Genomic DNA, 24479 nt, shown 5'->3' on the forward strand with positions numbered 1-24479 from the left:
TGATTAAACAGTACTTCCCAAGTAAAGTCGCACAATAAAGTCAATGGATGAGTTTGAGTGCACTCCTAAAGCGAACCATACCGTACCATACCCCCGCCAGAGGAGCATTCAAACACTCCTAAAGTGAACTGTACCACTTCCCTATGTGCTCCAAAAGCGTACCAAAAGTTCACTGTAAAGCATGCGCGTATCATGCGCATACGTCACAATGCAAAGACATCATTCCTTTGTTCGGGACAACTGTCAGTAGTTCAAGCGCCAGATGAATGCCATTCTTGCTACAAAAATGTGTGACCTTTTCTGAAAATAACTCATGAGGTACTCTTTCTCAACAGAGCTCTCGAACGCTTCAAATCTGGCACAGTTCGGTACAGAACGCTTTGGTTCAGTTTGCTTTGGTTCACTTTAGAGCGCTCAAACGCACCCTGTGACACTGAAGCCACAAAAAGGGAAATACTAGGAATAAAGTGAAATTGCTGTAAAACACATAACCGAGGACTCACAGAAATATAGGGTAATAACAACTGCATCATAAGCATTGTCATTACTGCCACAATATGACATCTTGAGAATACATATTGTATTGATATATACTTTGAAATTTCTCCAGATTGTAGGATGCATTTTACTAAGCTTTTACCAGCCCTATTTCCTGCACGCCTTACTGTATCCTAAACTTTGAGGCCAATTTCCTAAAAGCCAATTTATAGAAATATCTGATGACTGTTTTTTTTTTTTGTGTGTGGTCACAGTGGTGTGTTTTTCATTATGAAATTAAAGTGGCACAAATTGTATTTCTTTGGACAGCTCGGAATCTATAGAGAATAGAAAGATATCACGCAATGGATACACAAGACTTTATCTAGATTTTATGGAGATGAGTCATATATATATATATATATATATATATATATATATATATATGCATTTATATATTGTAAAAGATACAAATGTATGGACAGCTGTCAAAAAACCATTCTGTGACTTAAACTGGACTGATGTACCAGTATGAACAATGTGCACACACTTGAAGCAATAGATGACATTACCTACTGTGTGTATGGGTGATGTTCGTTATTCCGAAGGTTCGATAATCAGAAATTTCCTTATTTCAAAACACACAAATTCCCTATATCTACATATTCATAAATGCAAACAATTGTGGCATTATTCTGAAGGCGTGTTAACCAAAGGTTCATTAAAATGCAAAAATGAAAGAAGGGTTGTTAAATGAAAAGAAGGTGTGTGCTACTGAACCTTTGGAATTACAAACCTTATTTCATTTTATCATGAATGAATCTTTGGAATAATGGACCCTCTTTCCATTTTCTGATAAGCAAATCTTTGGATTAACATACCTTATTTCAATTTCAGATTAACAAACCTTTGAAATAATTAGCCTTCATATTTTTTCCCCTTCATACAATGTCTTTCCATAACAACATAGACAGTGACAATCCCCGCAATCTGAACTTGTACACTCCATTATACATGAAATGCTCATTTGAAAATATATAATGCGGAGTAAAAGGACGGATAATATTCACTGATTCGCTGGTAATAACTTTCACAATCCAAGTGCAAAGAAGAAAATACCTCCACTTAAAGTGAAATAATGTCAATTATTGCCAATATGATTTTGACTGCAGCATGGCTGAATGAATGTTTCTTAGTATCTTACATGAGCTAAACACGTATATTTAACCTATCTGAAACTTCTGCATCACTGTAGAATGTCGTTGGATTTACTCAATGAAGCAGCTAGCATTCAGCCATTTCACACAAAATACCAAAATGTCACACACTTTGAACACAATGAAAAATCTTATTATTTTCAGTCTAGCTGGTGCTTTATGGTGAAAAGAAATACATTTGATTTCCTTGGCAAATCATTCGTGATTTGCTAATGAATGATTTGCTAATCACCTTTTATCTCTAAAAGGTCAGATTCTTTTTTTAAATCATGCAATCACAATATTGGCATCTTTATTGCTGTATTTATTACCTAAAACTGAAAGAGACCCCTCTCCTTTGCAATGGAGATGTATGACTTCAAAATTCACCATTAAGCTTTTACAGAAACAGAAAGTCATTGTGAATAACTAGGCTTGTGTTTGCATTCCCTGTGGCATAAGGCGAGTGTATTACAATGGTCATTCACCAAACAGGCATGGTAAAGACACAAGATGACTGTATTCATCACTTAACATGTTTGGCCACTGAATGATTGTATAAGCACAAATTGAAGAATTAACATAAAATAAAACAAAACACAGATTATACAAACGAAAACCAACACAAAAAGTAACGCAAATATATGCATCTAATACTGGAAAAGCATATTTTCAACATTCAGCCATATTAAGGTAGTTATTTCATGTCATTTTGATGCATACTTTACAAACACTATTTGAGACAAAAATAGTTCAAACTACTTATTTCACATCATCTATGACACAAGATACAAATGGAAACAACCCACATGAATTCTCATTTCAGTAGGAAATAGCTTGCCACTAGCTCTCACAAAGGTCACAAGGGCTTAACACACTTGAACCAATGTTTACGTCCCAATCCCTTGTGAAGCTACCAGTAGCTTGTAACACATTAATTACAAAAGGATGTGGGTATACAATCATGTACAATCTTCAACACATGATGTTACAACACAAAAACACAACATGAAAAGAGCAATTATACTTCTGGAATCAGTACATCAGAGAAGTTGTGACACTCATCCACATCGACTAGATATTTCCTGGGTGTCTGAGCAGCTTCTACTTCATACAATTCAGATTCTTGAGCCACAACTAAAAATAAAAATCCTCACAACTGAGTCAGTCTTTCTATATTTATACAGCTGTACTAGTGAGTCTCCCCTTCCAAAAGAATTTAATTAAATGTTGGATTAACATGAAATATCAATGAAATTCCCACTTTTGTGCATCGGTTTCAGAATTGACTCAATTTTGGACAAAAGATGGAAGGATTATCCCTTGGCACTTCATATCAAAATTGGGTGACTGCATTCTGAAAGGTTGAACTTGAGGCTGATTCACAGACTACATGATGGGGGGGGGGGGGTCCACATTCTTTATAATGCCGATATACTCTACATAACAAATCAATCTGACATGATCAAAGCAACAACATAAAGAACATCAGAATTAACATTGAAATAAAAATATGATATGATTACACTTCATATTATTATCATTGGCAACAAATATCCAGTGTCAGGTAATTAAACTGGAAAGGGAAATCAATGTTATAACTTGCACATTGACATGGGGGAAGCAAGGAAAATTTTGCCCTAATCCTATAATCATATGGTAAAGTCCCATTTAGAATGACAGTTGTCTGTACCTCTCAGTATGGGGAAACAACTGTTATTCATTACAGAATTAGCTGTAAAAAATATCAAATCCTCCTTTCAGCTAGGCCCCGCCTTCCTGTCTGAAATGCATGATAGCCTCGGCCATCTTCTGACCCTTGTCTTCTCGCTCCACGGTTCCAACGTACAGCTCACTGGGAGGGCAAGGACAATGATAGATAATTAAGTCAGATGGACGAAACAAAGAAATATACATCCTCAAACAAGCAACAGACTCTTGAGAATTTCACAAATGACAATTACTGTTATACTATAAAATAGAACATCAAATGGACAATGTAGGAAGGTAAGACATTTTGCTTCAAAATCACGGATGACACATTTCTTGTTACTGTATATTTATACTGTAAAGGTTAAATCATAAGACGGATTGCAGGCAAGTCACGGCACAGGCAAATGTTAATGCAAAGATTTCATCTTCACAAAATTGATATAGATATTTGTCTTTCTTTACAAGATGAAATTGGAGAAATAGTGTACGGATATCTGCCTTATCTCGTAGCAAAACTATCACATAGTTTTTAATCATCTTTAAGTTCAAGAATGACTGATTTGTGAGGGGGGGGGGGGTTATACTAACTTTTGCTATGATGCATTATAAAAGAATAACAGATTGTATGATTCTGCTCTGCCATTTGCCATTCCAAAGCAGAAAATCAATATCTAAAATATATATGATATATATATAGATAATATTGGGTGCACTACTGCATAACATCTTGTGCATAAGACAAAATACATTACACAGAATGTGCAAAAAATGAAAGCTGCAAAAGTTTGCTTTTTATTGATACCAACTGTCAAACATTGGACTATTTGAAAATAGTACCACATGCGCACTGCAGAATTGTTGCTCAGAAATATCACACACTACCGCATGTCCCAAAAAAATTACAACGGGACCCTTCGCAATGATATCCTTTAAAAATAGTGAATCAATCCAAATACAAATTCAGGGTATGAAACTATAACTCATTCCCCACATCTTACAGAAAACCCCATTCGATTTGCTTCAGTGGTCAAAGAGAAATAAGGAATTTTGTAGAGGATGTCAAGAATCTCTTCCCTCCAAGTTCTGTCTATTGTACTCACACACAAAAGCATGGAAGTGCTAAACTTGGAAGAATCAGACTCATGACATGTTTTACAACTTTTCACATTTCTCTGTGACCGCTTAACCAAAATGAATGGGGATTTCTGCAAAACAGAGCTAAGATGTTATATTTTATGACCCTGACATAGCATTCAGACAGTTTAATCATATTGGGTGTTATCAATGTGAAAATTTGATTGTAATTTTTTTGGGACATACTATATAGGCCTACTTTGACTTTAAAAGGAAAAAGATCAGAAGAAACATTTCTTTTAGATTCTACAGACAGAAGAAAGGAGCACCATGCAATTTCCCAAAAGAGCATTTATAAGTGAACCATCAAGTAAAGTGTAAAGGAAAAATATTATAGAGAGTATCAAGTCAAGAAGTGAAATTTGAGAAAAAAAAAATTAATGGAAGGAAAGGAGGTACAGTCATTTGCATCTATTCATAGACTGGCTTCATTGTGAAAGTATACCCTGTAGAGTTGGTCAGTCAATCAATACAGGGATAACTTTGTAAGAACAAAGAAATATATGAGAATAACAGCAATAATAACAAAAATAACAATAATAATGATTAATAACAATGATAACTTAGATACTGTTATTGATAATATAGATTTATTAAAGATGATAATAATGAAACAAATGATGATAACCTCTTGATGTTTGTTAGGTAGACTGTCTGCTGCATGTTGTCCAATTTGCAGTTGTACATTGATGTCAGCCATCAAATATTTGTGCATATTGTGAACTATATGAATTGCTAGTGACAAGAAAGCAGTATTTTTTTTTTTTGTGGAAACATTTATTTTCTATAATGAGCAAATATCTCCTGTCTCATTAGCTTTAATACAGTATGTTCCCCAAAAAATTACAATCAAATTTTTGCATTGATAACACCCAATATGATTGAATGGTCTAAATGCTACTTCAGGGTCTTAAAATATAACATCTTAGCTCTATTTTGCAGAAAACCCCATTCAATTTGGTTAAGCGGTCACAGAGAAATGTGAAAAGTTGTAAAACATGTCATGAGTCTGATTCTTCCAAGTTTAGCACTTCCATGCTTTTGTGTGTGAGTACAATAGACAGAACTTGGAGGGAAGAGATTCTTGACATCCTCTACAAAATTCCTCATTTCTCTTTGACCACTGAAGCAAATCGAATGGGGTTTTCTGTAAGATGTGGGCAATGAGTTATAGTTTCATACCCTGAATTCGTATTTCGATTGACTCACTATTTTTAAAGATATCATTGCGAAGGGTCCCGTTGTAATTTTTTTTTTTTTTTTTTTTTTGGTGGGGGGGGGGGACATACGGCATGATTGGGTTCCCTTAGAAAAAAAAAAGTAATTTCAATTAACATCACTGAAAAGAAAAATTGACAAAACTTCAGGACCTACTTACATACACGTTGGAAGAAAAAGTAAAGAAAATCACTCTGCTGACTGACACTCCTTTACACTCTTTACATTTGTCAATTCATAGCTATCCAAGGGTCACATGTGTAGTAAATAATTAAAGAAATTGTTTTCAAGAAAGTGCAAAGAGGATGCTTGATTTACTTTGTGTTGTCAACAAAGAATGTTTCAAAAGAAACAGGAAAGAAATGTCAACACACACCAGAGATGAAGCACTCATCAACCAAAGGCTGTAAAAAGCAATTTAAACATTCTGACATACTACGCACATGGATTTAAGGAAAAACTTCTTGTATCATAACTGTGCATAAAAAAAAAAAAAATAATAATAATCCAAGCAATCATTTATCCAACACTTCATAAGGACCAACCCCCCCCCCCCAAAAAAAGGACCTGTTTGTTTTTTGTTGTTGTTTTTTTTTTTTTCATTAGTCCTATGAAGTATCTGAAGAAGCCAAAATATTATATTCACTACAGCAGTTCTGAGAAATTTAGAAATAAAGTCAAAAAGAACAAAATTAAAGACTTCAACATTGGGCCATTGGGACTGGAGGAAAAAAAAAAAATCCTAATCCTAACATGTGATCTGTAAATTTAGCCCACATATGATTCTAGTACATGCACTTTTACTCACAATACTGGCTAATAATTTGCAATGCAAGAGTGGTTCCTTGTCCTACAGAATGATATGGGTCTTCTTTGAGAGACACAATTGAATGTAAGTTTCTAGAGTTTGCTTGTTTGTTTTAATCACACTGCAACTATATTCTCTCTCAAACAGTGCAAAGTTTCTTGTCAGGTGTGCATACAGTTCAACCTCGATTATCCGGCCTCCTTTTATCCGGAAATTTCTATTATCCGGACGCGTTCACGCAGTGAAGGACCTTTTTTTTTTTCATCCAAAAATTGAGAAAAAACAGTGACTTTCATGGATCTATTTCACTAATTCCATAAGATGTGCATGATAGGTTTCTCAATATCTAATGAGGTAAAACATGTATGATTTTCACATAAAGATATACTTTATTTTTGTGAAGAAGGGACTTCAATTTTGCGCAGGCTAGCATAGATTACACCACCGTTGTGAGGTACACTACCTGCCTAGCTGCCAGTGCACTGGGACGGCAGCTTGGACGGCAGCTATATACATTAACATTGTGTCTCCCATATCCGGCCAATTTGCTTATCCGGATGAGCGCCGGTCCCGACATGGCCGGATAATCGAGGTCAAACTGTGGATAGAGTGTTAATTTATTTGTGCAAATGTTGTTAGAAACCATATGCCGGATAGATAATACATCATCATTATCTAATTTCCTTGATTGGTTGTTTTTCTCTGATATGGTGCTATTCTATTTGTACTTTGCTAATTTTTATTAGTCTCAAGCATACCACACCATGTGTGCTTCAAACAGCCCGGGGCAGCAAGTTAAGCATTTCTGTGCCAGGGACTTTGGACAGTGTGTACGATAGTATGGGGTTTTCTGTGCCGATCAGCACTCAAAGCACGCAGAGGGTTAAGCATTTCAGAGTGCACTTATACGTACCTGATGGCATTTACATCTTGGCATAGCCAAGGTAGAGCTCACTATGGTGTTGGCAAATGAAATGGGAAGTGCAAATGGATGCATGCAAGAAACAAGCAGGAAAAAACACACACACATCATATTAACAGCATATGAGCGATTCACCAACAAATTGCAATGTCTTTAGATAACAACAACTAATTTTGTCTTCCAAATGAGTACAATTTAGCGCCTTTGATGAGCCCAAAATGACAATGTTGGAAGCAGCTTGACTAGATGCAGTACAAAATGCCATGCTCAATTCTTTCTATCAGCACCATTCTGACTGCAGACAAGTGAAAACACAAAGGGAAACTCAAAGAACGCTTCTGTCAAATGTGGAATACCGATTCTGCAGGGTACATCTGAGCAAACCAAAAATGCTGTGTTAGACTGGGTGGTAGAAATTAAAAGAAATATGCAAATGACACTGAATGTATTTCAAATAAATTCAAAGCTGAGTGAAGATGTGCATGTAATACAAATTAGATTTATATTCTTTTGCTGTTTCCTTCGCATTAGGTGAGCGGCCCACAAAACTTAAAATGTCAACAGTGATAACTTTACACACACTACTCATTGGTAAAATGAATTCACAAACATACAGAAAGCATGAAATTAAAAAAAAAAAAAAAAAAGAGCCAGGCACCTTTAAATATATTCACTGAACAAGATTCATTTTCTTACCCATCAACGAACTTCAAGTGAGGACATTTTATCAAATTAGGCTGGAAGAAAATTGTGCCATAGACATTAGCTCAGATGTTTCATTTTCAAAAACAAACAGCAGAGCTTATGGCATTGAATGGTAACTGCATTACAATCACAAAATGTTTAGTTACCACACTTGAGGAAAATTGGTTTCCTCATGATTAAAAAAAAAAAAAAAAGAATCAGAACAGGTTGGTTCATTCAAAGGATGGGTGATTTTTATTTTTTTTTTTGTGTGTGTGTGCAAAAAATTACTTTAAAACACATATGTGACCCTTTATCACAAAACCTACAAACAATGTTATAGAAATGATAATTTTCGTAAAGGTCACACTCTCAAAGAGCAAAGAACAAACAACAAAAAATAAACATATCAGATCACTACTTTGGAAAAAAAAAGGAGAGCAGTTTTTAAGATAAACCTAAGATTTTGAGAGACACTCATTAACAACATTTTATTCATGCTTATATTAAAGTATTAGAGCTACTACTGATTGTATTAAAGTTTCCAAAGAGTTTTCATGCACACTTTTTGACACATCTCATGTGCAGAAAACAGAGAAAACAAATCAATGTTTCGGGGGGGGGGGGAGAGGAAACAAATCAGGAGAAACTGTTATAGACAATATACTTAATTCAGCGCTTCAAAATGTTTAATCTTAATACGTGTTTCTCTGCCAGAAAATACCCCAAAACAAAAAATCATACCTCCCAGAAAACTAACCCCTGCAACTTTTTGTGGGTTGTGTGATGCGCAGGGTCACAGGTATGAGTATACAAGTAAGAGATGAGAGCATTTAGTTGTTTCCTGGTATTTTGCAAATCAACTGCTAAAAAATTGATACTATTCATGAAAAAAAGAGAAGGAACAAGTTTTGATTATTAAAACATGAAATCACATGCTTGCCAATCTATCATCAGAACACACTGACCAACACTGTCATAATAATCATGAATGAATAAATAGATAAATAAATAAACAAATAAATAAATAAATAAAAGAATGAATGAATGACTGAATAAATAAATAAATAGATAAATAAATGAATAAATACAACAAAAACCATGACTATATACGTCACTCATGTCTGACTTTCTAGAACTACTGCTCACAACAAGAAAATGGTACTGCTGTAAAATAATGGCACACACAGCTGCATGACGCTGTTGTTTTTGCAAACTGCCACAACAGCTAGAGTGCTAGAGATCATGGATTGTAAGAGTTGCATGACTTTCAGCATCTCAAAGGAAAAACAAAAGGAAGAATCATACGCATCTCTGGAAAAAGACAGAAAAGAAATATACATGTATGCACTTTAATGCAAGTACGCATTGGTATCATAAACACATTAATCATTTCCAGTATATGCCATAGAGATTAAGTGCATCTATACAGATGACTAATGTATTAATTAATCACTCTTTATTGCAAGTATCCACTTATGGCCTCATGTGCGAATTGAGTGGCTCTTAATCTGTACAAATTCACAAGGCAGTGAAACCACATGACAAAACTTTCTGTTCCTTTGTAGTCTGGTCCAATTTTATGTATCACACTTTGCTTGGTTTTAGGGCAGGCTTGTTTCTGTGTATGTGCATGTGACCTCAAAGCATTTGAACTGAAAGGAAAACCAGGCTGTTTCTCTTTCAGAACATCAACAAATGCTTTTCCCTTTGAAACATTAATAATCAGAAATGATTTTTAACATTCTCTGATATCAACTTCACATCACATAATCAACTAAGAAATAAACACTACAGTAAATGAATGCTATCAAACAGTGTTTGTCGTTTTATATATAATGTGATCACTATAACACCTCATGCAAATGATTGGTGAAAAAAAAAATATGTCAGTTATACAAAAAGTAAGAATTTCTATGTATGTATAAGTCCATGTCTATGCATGCACAGGTATTCACACAGCTTGGTTAGGAGCATGCAATTCTGCATAGCAGATGATGTTGTTCATTATCAGCTGAGAACAAAGAAGTCCTGAACACTTCAGACTGTGATGGTTCATAAACGTCAATGTTTCTCAATAGGGTTACATGATATGTCTCACATCACCCTTACGGCATGCCCTGCAAAGGACTTGGCTTGTTTGTAACAACACACACGTATCTGACCACTGCGTCAGCGGTCAGTGGTCAACTACGGTAAAGACATGCACAATGTATATTAGGTGATTATGTAGACTACAAGTTGTATGGCTCAGTCTATAGGATGTGATAAATGATGAACTGTCAGCTACTGTCAAAATTTGGGGCTCATGCATATCACTCGAATTACATGCAATTTACATTTTATTGATGGTACCATTAATTTTTTTTTCTTTCACATGCATGCAAACAAGAAGTTGTGTTAACAACAACAACCTTATTTAGAAGTTCTCTGCACTTTCCCATTTTCTACAACTATTTACACATTGCTACATGGAGTATCTATCTAATGTATTCTAAGTTTGTTGGTGCTATTGTTTTCTTTTGTTTGTTTGTTATTTATTTTGATGCATTTTCTTTGTGTGTGTGTGTGTGTTGAGTTTGTTTATTGCTTGGGTTTTTTATTTTGTTGTTGTTGTTGTTGTCGTCATGGGAATGCTAATGAAGATTAGACGGCACTCCAGCATGCAACAGAAGGAATGTCAGGCCCCAGAAGTAGAAGATGAAGTTGAGGAGAGAGGATGCACGCAGTAAACAAACAAGTCTCTTCCCCCCTGGGAGGGGGAAGGAGTAGGAAGGGGCGTGGCAGGGCACTGCCATCATCACTTACCACTCAGGAGATTGGTGTTTGGGGGCGGGGTATGTGATGGTTGGGGGAAGGAGGATTCATGTGGCTCGAACGAGTTGCATGTACACAAGGAGGACACTGTGTGGACATGCACATTGACAATCGTTACAATACACAGGACATGGTTGCACTAAACAGGTAATAGACACTTTACAGGTACATTGTACATCACAAAATATGGGAGCAATCACTCTGCATTCCTCTAACATTGAGGACATCATCCACTGGATATATCTATTGCCAGGGTTTTGTTACAAATTTATGAGGGCAGGGCAACTGTGCATTGATGTATACGCCATATATTTTGCAAGAATAACATTTCTCTAATTCAAACTTTCGAATTAGTTGAATTTACGATGGAGAAAAGAAGAGAAATAAGCATTGTCTCTTTTCAAAAGAAAATTTTGAGATTTTTAACCTTGGAGAGTATATCATACAGTACCTTTGTGGTATAGAAGGCAACATTTGTGTGAGTTGTTAATCTTGCAAATATAAGCCAACTCATGAAATTAGCAAACCTTTAAAAAAAACTGTAAGATATAGCACGTATACATTATTTAGTAGTCATCATGCAGTCTTGTTTAGATAGCAGGATATTGATATAATGTAAACTGTGTATGGACAATGATGCAACTTCTTGAGTATATAGCAGTACACGACAAATATTCTACTGCATTTCCATGGGATTACATATTTTTTATTGGGTGTAATTCAGAAGGAAGTCATGTGTCATTAGGTTAAAATACTGATTGTATAAGTAAGCAAAATGACAGGATAAAATTCATCTATTTGTTATGGATATATTAATTACTGCAAATATCTATATAATGCTCTCTTTTCAGCTGTGGATACTGCTAGTCTGATTATAATATGTTTTTCCTTCAGTTTGGGTAGTTCATGCCCACTGTTAGATTTAGAGTTGTGGGCATAGTTCAGATCTAGTCGCACAGAATGAAGCAGGGTGTTTTGTTTGTAGAATATATCATTATCATGTGCTGAAGACAGCTGCTTGTTTGTAAAATTGCTGAAGCCACATGTGTTCGGTGATATCTGTCATACACTTATTTTTTTATGAAGCTGTGAAAGGCTCTATGACAATACTACTACAGCCAGGAAACATCAGCTTTCAATTTTGTTGAATTATATATAATTCAATATGAACTCAGGATATAATGTTTACGCATATGAAAGCTAGCGTATAATGTGGAAGGGCCTCCAAACATGAAAAATTCAGCAGTCCGATACAACTATACAGCAATCAATTAAAATATTCGATTTAAACATCAATTTTGAATAGTCCTCTCAGACTATCAAATAATTGAGTTTTATTGACACTTCATGGGAAAGCATTATGTTACTAGACCCTGTAAGTGTTTGAGACTGTAAAACAAAACACAATATATGTCCACTCTGATTCAATCTAAATTGTTGGCAATCCTTTTTGACATTAAAAAAAAAAATAAAAATCTGCTGACGGAAAACACAAAAACAAAAACTTTTGATGACGAAACCAAGTGAAAATAAATAAAAATGTTGGGGGAAAAAAACCAGCATCTCTAGCACCTTTAACTTGGTGACAAAAATACAGGTCAAAACCTGAAAAAGGAATAAGGCAACAGACATGAGGAAAAATACAAATTTGAAATTACATGTCTCAAGAATAGATGACAAATTTCAGGAGGTCAACCATAAGAAGAATGTGGGGGAAAATTTGTTTTCTGTACCTGTAGTTGATTTCTCCATCTCCGTCTTTGTCCAGCTCACTTATCAAATAGGCGATGTCATCATCAGTAAGGTCTATACCACTCTCCTGTTATAAAAAGAAAACATTGACAATCCACAAATCAAAACAATTGAATGACCATGTAATAAAATACTGGACACAAATCTGATTTCATTGCTTTTAACAGCAAATCCCACTGCAGTTTCCTCTACACCTGATACCCTTCACAAAACAAAAAATCAAACATATGACATAGGTCAAGAAACCAGATCAGTAATATTCTACACTTTCTGCTCCTAAAGTATTCTCTTAAAATCAATCCCCCATTTTCTTTGCTAGTCACTTTGAAGCTCCTACCCTACATGTTTCCCTGTGATTTCACCTCAATCACTGAACTTTTTCTCAGTTCATAAGTTTTGCATCCCCTGACACCCTCAAACAAATAGATTTTGTCTAAACCTTACATGGCTATTTTTTTTTTTAATTCCTGTTGACTTTTTTAAGTTCTCATTCTTGAATCAGTATTTCTTCAATTGTTTTGTCTTATCTCCTTGAAAACTAAATCACTCAACTGCATTGGTTCAGTGAAATAAAGTGCCTTCTTACGCAACTGTGCAAATCCTTTGCACGAGCACACCAAGAACAAAAAAAGAAAGCCATGTACTATGATCAGTCAAGAACTAAGACCACGCACCTTGAGGCCCTCCTCGAATTCGTCGTAGGTGACACTCATGCTGCCGTCCTTGTCGAACTTGTTGAAGAAGTCGACGAGGCGGAGGTTGTTCTTCTGGATGTAGCGCTGGAGCTTGACCATGGGGTTGAGGCGCTGCTTGGGTTTCACTTCCTCCTTCATGCCGCCGTGTTTGATCTTGAGGTCCGGCCTCAGCTCCTTCATCTCGTTCTGCAGCTCCTCAAAGTCCTTGTTCACCTGGATGCTCTGGACGGTCGGATGGGGTGAAGTGGGGAGGGGAAACAATGTGGAGGAGATGACGCTCACATTTCGACAGCAACAAGTTTGACATAATATACAGCTTGTACTTCTATGAATGTTGGGAGTTGTTTTGCTTTTGTCTCTTTTGTGTTTAGACTGGGCATGCCATTATTATACCCTCTCTCTCTTGATCTCTTGGTAAATAGATATCGTCTGTTGAGAATGAGAAGGGCGTTAAGTTGTCTTGAACACTATGGGTTTAGTGGCAACTTAACGCCCTTATCATTCTCCACAGACGATATGATATCAATATATTATGAACATATTATATATATATATATATATATATAGAGAGAGAGAGAGAGAGAGAGAGAGAGAGAGAGAGAGAGAGAGATATGAAGATATGGACACATTTGTATGGAGCATATATCATACTAATATATTGTATATACTGATTGGATGGTGACTGTCATAGTGCTTCAAGAGTAACCTGCTGAAGGGAAAAAATAAACAAATTAAGAAATCTTAACATCACAGTATAAACAGATAACTTACTGCAAAGTCAACCTCTAACATCTGCGTGTTGGAATTTTCCTTTATTGCCTTGACGATGCCGTAGCAGCCTGCAGTCTGCATGGGATTGTTACCCATCTGACGAATCAAAACACAGGAAAACACTCTCGTCACAAAAAAAGAAGTATGGAAAAAAGAACAGTTTTGTGGGAGTCAATAACAATCACATATTAAAACCCAATCGATCCAATAAAGTGCAACCCCTACTTCCAATAGGTCAAATGCACCACATTAACAATAAGTCAAACCATATCCAATAATTTTCTGCAATAAAATTTGTGAATAGCATGCACACAGCAGAATCATGCCGCTCGTATTGAAAATCAATAATTGCCATCGCCAAATGAGAATGACGAGAAAAAATTGATATTTTGATGTCAGCGCAGGAGCACCCTTCTCATTACTTTTAATTCACTCAATCACTCGATAACGGCCAGCTAAGTAGCTGTACTGCACATCGAGGACAATTCCATTAGCATTCATTAATATTGTCCAATTGACAAAAGCGATTCTATTTACAGAAACTAGCAATGCGCTAAAAAAGGCTATGGATAGACGGTGAGCAAACACATACCAAGCATGAGCATTTTCAATCGTCAGCAGAATCCCTCTACAAATATTACCACATGATATCTAAGGTGTAATATGTGTATCAAAGCACAAAGAGTCTGTTTATTCAGGATTAGAATGATGTCAAATTTGAGCAAAGTTACCTCCAGTCAATATTGGTAGTACTGTGTTTTCCTTCTGCTCTCAAGAAATGGTTGTTATTACAACTTAAGTTGTAAAACTGCACCAGCACACTCAGAAAGTCCCATTCACAATACCAGTAACAATTCACTTATTCAAATAAGCTTTAATTATATTTTGCCTTGGGTATCATTTAAACTTACAGCTTTTTTCAGAAAACATTCTTTTTGACCTGGATTTACTACCATCTTGTTTCTTTATACCAACATTCTGTCTACTCGGAAAAGCCATAATTAGTGTTGCATTCACACACACATTCTCTTTGTTCAGGATATACCATAATTAGTATTGTATTCACCTAGGGTAAGGGCACCAGTATTCGGTCAGGCACCGGTATTCGGTCACTTATCACTAGTCACCAGCCAGTAAGTTCAACTGTCACAACACACGCAATAAATCACACTAATTCACATACTTGCACACTCATTCACAACAGGAAACTCCCTTAGCCCCCTCCAAAAATCCATCCAAAATCCCAAATTTTACCGTCAAAAGTGCAGAATCGGCGCTACTTTCCAAAAGCGCGCGCGGATAAGGCCCAGTTTTACAAGTACGGGTCGCCGAAAAAGCGCTAAAAATCGAGAAATACGCCGTTCTCTCGCGGGATTTTTCGCTTATCGCAAGCTTGGAGTGTAATGGTATCCTCAAAAACGCAAAAGAAAAACAAAATGTCCGTACGTGCCGATACAGTGTCCCAATGTACAAGGGTTGAATGCAAGTGCTGAGGCCCCAGTATTCGGTCACCAACGGTCGCCGCAACGTCCCCGATGCAATTTTGCGCCAACAAGGTAGCGCGCGCGCGCGTTTTTCAGCTGCCTTGAACACGTATTGACTTTGAACGCGCACATCGCGTGACCGAATACTGGAGCCTATGACCGTATACTGGGGAATTTTCAAGGTGAAATATTTCGCTATTTTGTGCAATTCTGTGAGATATTTAACGAAATGAAAGTTGAGATTAAAGAAATTTGACATATTTCACATACATTGCTGTAGATATGATGTATGTATGTATTATTTTAGTTTGAAAAATATTGCAAAAAAGCTTAAGTGACCGAATACTGGGGATGTTACCCTACATTCTCTCTCTCTATAATGAATTGTTTTTAATTAGTGCTGCATGCACACACACATTCACTTCATCCAGGAGAAACCTTTATACTCACACACACACACACACACACTCACACATTCTTCTGTCAAGGATATACCTTTTCTGCATTGCAATCACACACAAGCACATTCCCACGAATGACTGAATTGATCTTACCTTTAGTACTTTTAGGCTCTCGTTGACTGTCATGCCCTTACCGAGTAGTACAGCCCCTTCTGCTGAAATTCTGTTATTCCTGTCATGCAAAAGAGAATCAGCCATTGAGAAGGCATCAAACACTGCAGGAACATTTCACAATTTCGTATATGCCACAAACTAACCCCTCTTTCACTGATTTGGGGGATGCATAAAAGTTGATGTCTACGGGAGAATAACTGGATATTTGCAACAGTTTAGTAATGCACATGACAGTGACACCCTGTTATAACTGGGACTGCGATATTACTGTACCTCGTTATAACCATACACACTAAAAACAAAGACACACATAAGCATGGAGTCACTTACCAATCAATCAAACCTATGGACAGTCTTTGCATTATCATTACACAAGTATATGGATCATTATTATTGAGAAAAATACAAACTTTACAAATCATTTGTGATTTGATGGCGGGGGAAAAAAATTAAAAAAAGAAGGGGCTGAAAATCCGTTCTTATTTTTCTTCCCAGAATCTCTTCCCATGTGTTGTACATGCGATCCTGAAAAGTGCACAGCAGGGTCAAATTTGTGATCTTTTATATCTACCTATCTCTTCTTCATGTATTGAACCATTCTGAATTAAAATTTTAATTTCCATTGGTGAAAACCAGAATGAAATTTTAATGAATAAAATTAGATTGTATCAAAATGTATCAAACATGGGCACAATAAGAGTAACATGCATTATTCAACCTATTTTACGCTGTTGGCACCCAGCAGGAACGCAACAATTTCATGAATTATTTCTGCAGTAATTTTTACATATTCTACGCGTATTTTAAGCTGTTGGTGCCCAGCAGGACTGCGATGATTTCATGAATTATTTCGGCTGTAATCTTTCATGTTGTTTGCATCAGAACAGGTTGAGAATGAGACAGTGACAATGGGAGGATAAAGAGGGATAAAGGCGGGACGACTGCTGAGCCTAGTACGTTCGTTTCCTCTTGACGCTTCAGATGATTGATATAGAGAAGTATGTGAATCGCTACAAATGCACACGATTATGCACATACAGTAATGCACACACTAAGGCCCGAATTCACGAAGGTGGTACAAACAAAACCATGGTTTAAACCATGGACAAAAACCATGGAGTGCCAAGTGTCGCATGGAATATTTTGTCACGAAATCAGTCATTTCGTCGATGAAATTATTATTTTGTAACAAAATGACAGCATTTTGTAACTAAATGAACATTTCGTCCACGGAATGATAATTTCGTTAACGAAACCTGTCATTTTATCGACGAAATGACCAATTTCGTAACGAAATATTCCGTGCGACACTTGGCGCTCCATGGTTTTTGTCCATGGTTTAAACCATGGTTTTGTTTGTACCACCTTCGTGAATTCGGGCCTATGTGTTCAGGACAGACTTTGCAGAAGGTGAAAGAAAATACAAGGATAGCATGAATTCGGTTTTCAGTGTTTCCTTTGTTGCATGTTTGAAAGCGACAAGTCAAGAAATGGACCCTCATTGTATCCGACCAAATTGCTTATGTTTTTTATCAACACGATACACCGAAAATGTCTGTGATTAAACCGGAATCTCATTATAACCAAATTTGTTGTACACGATCTGTTCTGTCATATGTTCATAAAATTATGTAATTAAAAATGGGACCCACACGATTATCACATTAAAAGCGATTCCTTGTTATGAGTGAACTTGTTATACCAGGGTTTCACTGCACAGCTTCAAAGCAGAACTTGTACAATGTCTTTTCTGAAACATTCTGGGGTTTTAACAACAACAACAACAAAATCTCCCACAACTTTGGAAAACAGAATCCTTGACAACACAAACACTGGTTTGCATGGTTTGCTTTTTATGTGTGTGTAGATGTGTGTGTGTGTGTGTGTGTAATGTGCAGTAATGATACAGTAAGGTATTGCCATGGTAACGAAAGACTCACGTGATGTCTAGATCCTCAAGATTGCTGTTGGATTTGAGTGCTTCTCCTAAGGCCTGTGCCCCGTCCACACTGAAGCCGTTCCATGACAAGTTTATCTTACGAAGACCAATGTTATTCTGAAGATATGAAAACACACAACACAATTCGAAATGTATCATATCTAACCTATTTCAAAAGTTTGAAGATCACCATTGCAGAATTTCTCAGTATCACAAATGCAGTGTATGTGCATGTGAAAAGGTCCATATCATTTGCCACAATCGTAGCAAAATTGCATTTATAACTGAAATTTTCAATTGGTACAACATTGTGACATATTAGGAAAGGCTGACACAGTGAAACCAGTGCCATGGCACTCATTGCACAACCTCCCTGCCATTCTTATCTAAGTGAATTGCATTCAATTAAAAATGCACAAACATTACTCAATATCAATATAAAATCATCAGAACAAAAAATGAATGAATAAACAAATTAATGTATATGGATGCAAATATGGCATTAATAAAAGATGAAGAAAATATTAACCCACTGCCCTGTGTCACAGTGTAGGGAAGTTCTCTGGCATCACATGCCTTGAAAGACAAAAGACATCAAAACAAAATAGACAAGAAGTAGGACGCTAAGTAATGGCAGACTTACCATGACACCCTTGGCTATTGCTAGCGCCCCTTTCCTCCGGATGTGATTCCAGCTGAGGTCTAGATGCCTCAGGTTGATGTTTTCCTCTATCGCCGGGCCAAGAATCGTCCCCGCCAACTCGCCAAAGTCGTTGTGACTCAGGTTCAGGTATTCCAGCTTTTTGTTACTCTGGATGGATGGACGGATGACAGAAGAGTTTATGAAGATGAAAACTGAACATAAATGACAGGATTCTCGTCCATTCTGAAATAAACATGCTCATTTTTAACATTCCTCAGGCTCCATAACTCAAACATCTGCAAATCTGCACAGTAACTAACATGTGTCCTGCACCATACTAATTAAATTGTATCATTTAATGCTTAGTGTTGGACACTAGGGGCACTTTGTTCAAACATGTATGATTTTGTAGGATACACAGATGATCACATTTTATTCAGAGAACATACAATAGAAATACAAAAAGAATACACCCGAGGATAACAACTGTTCCAGAGACAATGAACTCTAAGGAAATAGCACAACTCTGACTAAAGTTACAGATAAGAGTGGTAAATACACACAGATGGAGTAAATTAAAAACATAGCCAAAATATGTATTTTCAAGTGAAACTACAAACTTTAATGCCTTGACAATGTTCAGGCAACAACAACTCAACTGGGGATAGTTGATATTAAAGTTGCTGTAGTAACTGTTGCAATCATGAGTTGTATTGATTACAAATCTCCCAATGATACAAGGCTTAGGACTTACTACAACTTGCAACAAGTACATATATCCCTATGTAAGGCATTTATCATTCACATTCAAAACACTTGATTTTATTACAGAATTCTGCCTCGAAGCATCCATGTGTTGTATATTGTACGAGATGTGTGCAGATATTTCTGTAACTGAAAAATGAGGGCGCCAATTAAGATGCAAGTTCTTGAAAGGCAGGTTCATTAAACGATGACTTACAAGAATGACTTCTGCAAACCGTTCAGCTGTCCTGTCATCAAAACCATTTCCTAGATGATAAGAAAAAAGGAAACATAAATAAAATTGACTAAAAACACACAGTAGGTACTCACATACTCATACTCTCTCTCTCACACACACACACACACACACTCACACACACACTCACACACACAAATTTGCAACAGCTTGCTATCATATACAAGTACAGAACAGCGAAAAACCTACAGTGCACATTTAAACAACATAATAGCATATCACTAGCCATATGATGCACTTCTTGCAGGCTTTTTGGATGCATTAATCTCACACATATTATGCTCGCTTACTAGCACTTACGCAAAAGGTTATTCTCACCACATCACACCCCTCTAAGGATCGAGGAGATATGGGGGGGGGGGGAGGACACCATGAATCAATGAGATTAGGTAGCCTACATTTCCCCCTGGATCAATACTTCATAAAGACGAGCAGCTGCTTCTCACTCACCTCCCTATCTCATAGCACCACAAAGTAATCAATACTAAGCATTTTCTATTCAGCTGGATGCACACAACAACCTTTTTTTTTTTCTTTCTTTCTTTTTTTTTTTTGTTCGTTTTTTGTTTTGGTGAGACAGAGAGCAAGAATGATGGCGTATGAGTAAACACGTCAGCATGGCAAAATGTCTGCAACTGCCCTTTGCTTTGATAGATTAAGAAGTGACTTCAAACAGGGGCTGGACACATTACTGCTATACACAGACAGTGTCTGTACTTTGAATAAAATCAATATCTCCTGGCCCAAGGGATATCAGAATTGTGCCTCATTTATTTCATACAACTTTAAAGCATCACCAAACAAAATGATTAGATTCATCAAAAAATATTTGCCTCTTCTGGAAGCTACATACATAGCTGCAAAATACTACTTAGTAATAATGTGTTAGAGATAACGTCTGAACATTTTGTTTAGGAGTCCAAACAAAACCAATGTCTGTCTCAGGTATGTAATGCATGCACAGATTCACACTCTTGAAGGAGGAGTTGTGGGACATGCTACATGATTCTGAGACTACAGGTACATACACGCACTGATACACAAATGATTACTGGATTATAGCCAGGAACTTACTGAAGGGAATGGCACAAAAATAAAAAGCACACTGAAAGGTAGAAGACTGTTACATTCACAATAATAATGATATGAAGTACAATTTAACGTAGTACATCATATAAACCTTTTTTCTCAGTCTTATGTTGCTGTGACACTATTGATGAAAATGTTGGAATTTTCACCTCATTAACGACCTGTTAGTCAAAAAGTAACCCACAACCACTGATTTGTGTCCATGTTTGTTTGTTTGATCAGTTTATTTTGGAATGTTGAATGTTTTTCTCACTGAAACATCATAAATTATGGTATAACTACAATGGGTGGAAATGTACATCACAGTGGATGTCTCATCTCACCAACTTCAATAGTTTGATAATTGTACTCAAATACATACATTACCCACATGCAATCAAATTTCATAAGTCAAAATCAAAGCAATGCAATGTGCAATCCAAACTTCTGAGGCAACAACATCAACGACAACAAACTTCCCCTGTCTATCACATTATATTTGAACTTAAAACTCATGGTTGCAGAATTATGAGTCCGGCTCAATGGCAACACTGCAGCTCTTGGATAGTGGGCAAACATGGAGGTAAAATCACAGGATCACACCCCTTTTAATCCGCCTAATGCTTGTAGAGAGATAAGTAGAGTATTCTTTATCTGTTTCTTACCCCTTCCTGAAACCTATCTTTCACTTGATGTATTTACAAAGAGGATCTAAGCCAGATTAAGGTGCCAGTAGATGAATGGTAAAGGGGGGGGGGGGGGGTGGGGAGAGAGAGACTAAAAATCCTTCTACACTGTGCCTACTACAACCACTCCTAATCCAGAATGTGGAATACAGCTCGCAGAATCATTTGAATTCCCAAACCACAGTGACTCTGTGCGGTAGAGAAAGCCACAACTTAGGTTGAAATACAAGAGATAACCACTCGGGGTACATCTTTTGGACAAATACACTGCATACCACCATAACTCTGGCTTGAATACTCTGCATCTTGATTGTTTTAAATGTGTAATGAAATGTTGGCATCACTCATGAATTTTTCTAACATTTTTGTCACTATTTGCTTCTTTTACTTTGATGAGAATTTGTCAAGTAGACTGTTCTCCAAAGAACCTAATGATTATAACTACCCTTTGTGTTGAGTGTGAGAATCTCGCAGTGAGAGAATAAGAGACTGTGTTTAGAGGCAAGGCTAAAATCAGCCTAGTCTATGGTATGAATAGCTGTAAGAGGGGATGATCTCCCAACCTTGGATGTACTTTGAGAAAAAAATCTGAAGGATCACACACAAAAGAAGAAAGAAGAGAAAAAACAAGGGGGCATGCAGATGTACTACACTGATGTACAGCAATGGTGTCCACGTACACCGTTTAGATCAGAATACTGCATGCATATAATACGCCATTTCTTTTGCATTTTTTTTTTCCAGTGCAAACAAGGACTTAAACACAAATTTGCAAGGAGTTATGTGATCGAGAACCGTACCCTTATAAAAAAAAACCATGGTTTTACAACCGTAACTATGGTATAACCATGGTTATGGACGGTTTTACAATGGATCGATGGTAGTCCATGATTTTTAATTCATATCCATGGTAAATGTGTGGCGAAAGTGTGGTAATACCATTGTTAAAATACCATAGTTATGATAACATGATAAAACTTTCATTTTACGACGGTTTTAAAACCATGGTGAAAAAAATCATTGTTATACCACAGTTTTAAGAAATTAAAAAAACAATGGTGAGAAAACCACGACAAAACCATCGTTCTACTTTGGTAAAAATAACATAATAATATAACAATGGTTGTAACCATGGTTTCACAATAGTATAAAAACAATGGTTAGGAAACCATGGTGTAACTCTCGTTCTACCAAGGTTGAAAACCATCGTTATTAAACCATGATTTCATCATGGTTTTATGATAGTGTAAAAAAGATAGTAATAAAACCATGATTGTAACCATGGTATTATGATAGCACAAAAACACTAGTTATAATACCATGGTTAAACTTTCGTTTTACAAAGGTTAAAAATGATGGGTATTAACCATGATATTAACCATGGTTTTATCATAGTTAAAAAATGATGGTTATATAACCATGGCTCTAACAGTGGTTTAATGAAAGTGTTTTAAAACCATGGTTAAAAAATTATCGTTATACCACAGTTTTAAGAAATTAAAAAAACAATGGCGAGAAAACCACAACAAGACTATCGTTCTACTTTGGTCAAAATAACATAATAATATAACAATGGTTGTAACCATGGTTTCACAATAGTATAAAAACAATGGTTAGGAAACCATGGTGTAACTCTCGTTCTACTAAGGTTGAAAACCATCGTTATTAAACCATGATTTCATCATGGTTTTATGATAGTGTAAAAAAGATAGTAATAAAACCATGATTTCAACCATGGTATTATGATAGCACAAAAACACTAGTTATAATACCATGGTTAAACTTTCGTTTTACAAAGGTTAAAAATGATGGGTATTATAACCATGATATTAACCATGGTTTTATCATAGTTAAAAATGATGGTTATATAACCATGGCTCTAACAGTGGTTTAATGAAAGTGTTTTAAAACCATGGTTAAAAAATTATCGTTACACCACAGTTTTAAGAAATTAAAAAAAAATGGTGAGAAAACCACAACAAGACTATCGTTCTACTTTGGTAAAAATAACATAATAATATAACAATGGTTGTAACCATGGTTTCACAATAGTATAAAAACAATGGTTAGGAAACCATGGTGTAACTCTCGTTCTACTAAGGTTGAAAACCATCGTTATAAAACCATGATTTCATTATGGTTTTATGATAGTGTAAAAACAATAGTTATAAAACCATGATTTTAACCGTGGTTTTATGATAGCACAAAAACACTAGTTATAATACCATGGTTAAACTTCGTTTTACAAAGGTTGAAAACGATGGCTATTAACCATGATTATATTAACCATGGTTTTATCATAGTTAAAAAATGATGGTTAGGCTATATAACCATGACTTTAACAGTGGTTTAACAAAAGTGTGAAAACAACGGTTTTAAACAATCGTTCAAATTCCATTTTAGCAAGGAAAACGATGGTCATATAGCTACACCAGGATTTGAACCATGGTTTTATCATAGTGTGATGTGCAAAGGATGGTTATGAAACATTGATTGGTTCTACGAACCGTGGTTTCATGATAGTGAAGAGGCGGTTAAAAAGCCATATGATTTTCACCATGGTTGTATGATAGCTCATAAGAACAGTGGTTATAAAACCGTGGTTTAACTTTTGTTTACCCATGGTTGAAAAAGTGGTTATTTTTAACAATCAATGGTTTCAACCGTGGTTTCATGCTGATCAGATATAGAGTGCGGAAAAACCATATTCTAGAATTTCTAACCATGGAACCTTGTATGATAGCATAACAGTGGTTATTAAACCATGGTTAACTTTTTGTTTTACCAAAGTTTAAACCACGTGCACTAGCCATGATTATTGAATGATGTCGATCACAAAAATCAATATGAAAACTCATAATTTGATGGCCGCAATGCCAATGCAAGTCATGACGGAC

At 36.1% G+C, this 24479-nt stretch overlaps 1 protein-coding gene across 1 annotated transcript in view; it reads right to left on the reverse strand.

Moving 5' to 3' along the window:
• Nucleotides 1–950: 950 nt before the first annotated feature.
• Nucleotides 951–24479, reverse strand: part of LOC140226814 (uncharacterized) — a 40499-nt gene continuing 16970 nt past the window's right edge. The window contains exons 6-13 of the mRNA XM_072307239.1: nucleotides 19790–19839; nucleotides 18829–18996; nucleotides 18187–18302; nucleotides 16226–16304; nucleotides 14188–14283; nucleotides 13396–13638; nucleotides 12703–12788; nucleotides 951–3528 (exon numbers count right to left, since the gene is read on the reverse strand). Coding sequence (XP_072163340.1) covers nucleotides 3438–3528; nucleotides 12703–12788; nucleotides 13396–13638; nucleotides 14188–14283; nucleotides 16226–16304; nucleotides 18187–18302; nucleotides 18829–18996; nucleotides 19790–19839 — 929 coding nt within the window. The 3' untranslated portion in view covers nucleotides 951–3437. The remainder of the gene's footprint in view (nucleotides 3529–12702; nucleotides 12789–13395; nucleotides 13639–14187; nucleotides 14284–16225; nucleotides 16305–18186; nucleotides 18303–18828; nucleotides 18997–19789; nucleotides 19840–24479) is intronic.

Source organism: Diadema setosum, chromosome 4 (assembly GCF_964275005.1).
Source record: "Diadema setosum chromosome 4, eeDiaSeto1, whole genome shotgun sequence".
NCBI classification, from domain to species: Eukaryota; Metazoa; Echinodermata; class Echinoidea; order Diadematoida; family Diadematidae; genus Diadema; species Diadema setosum.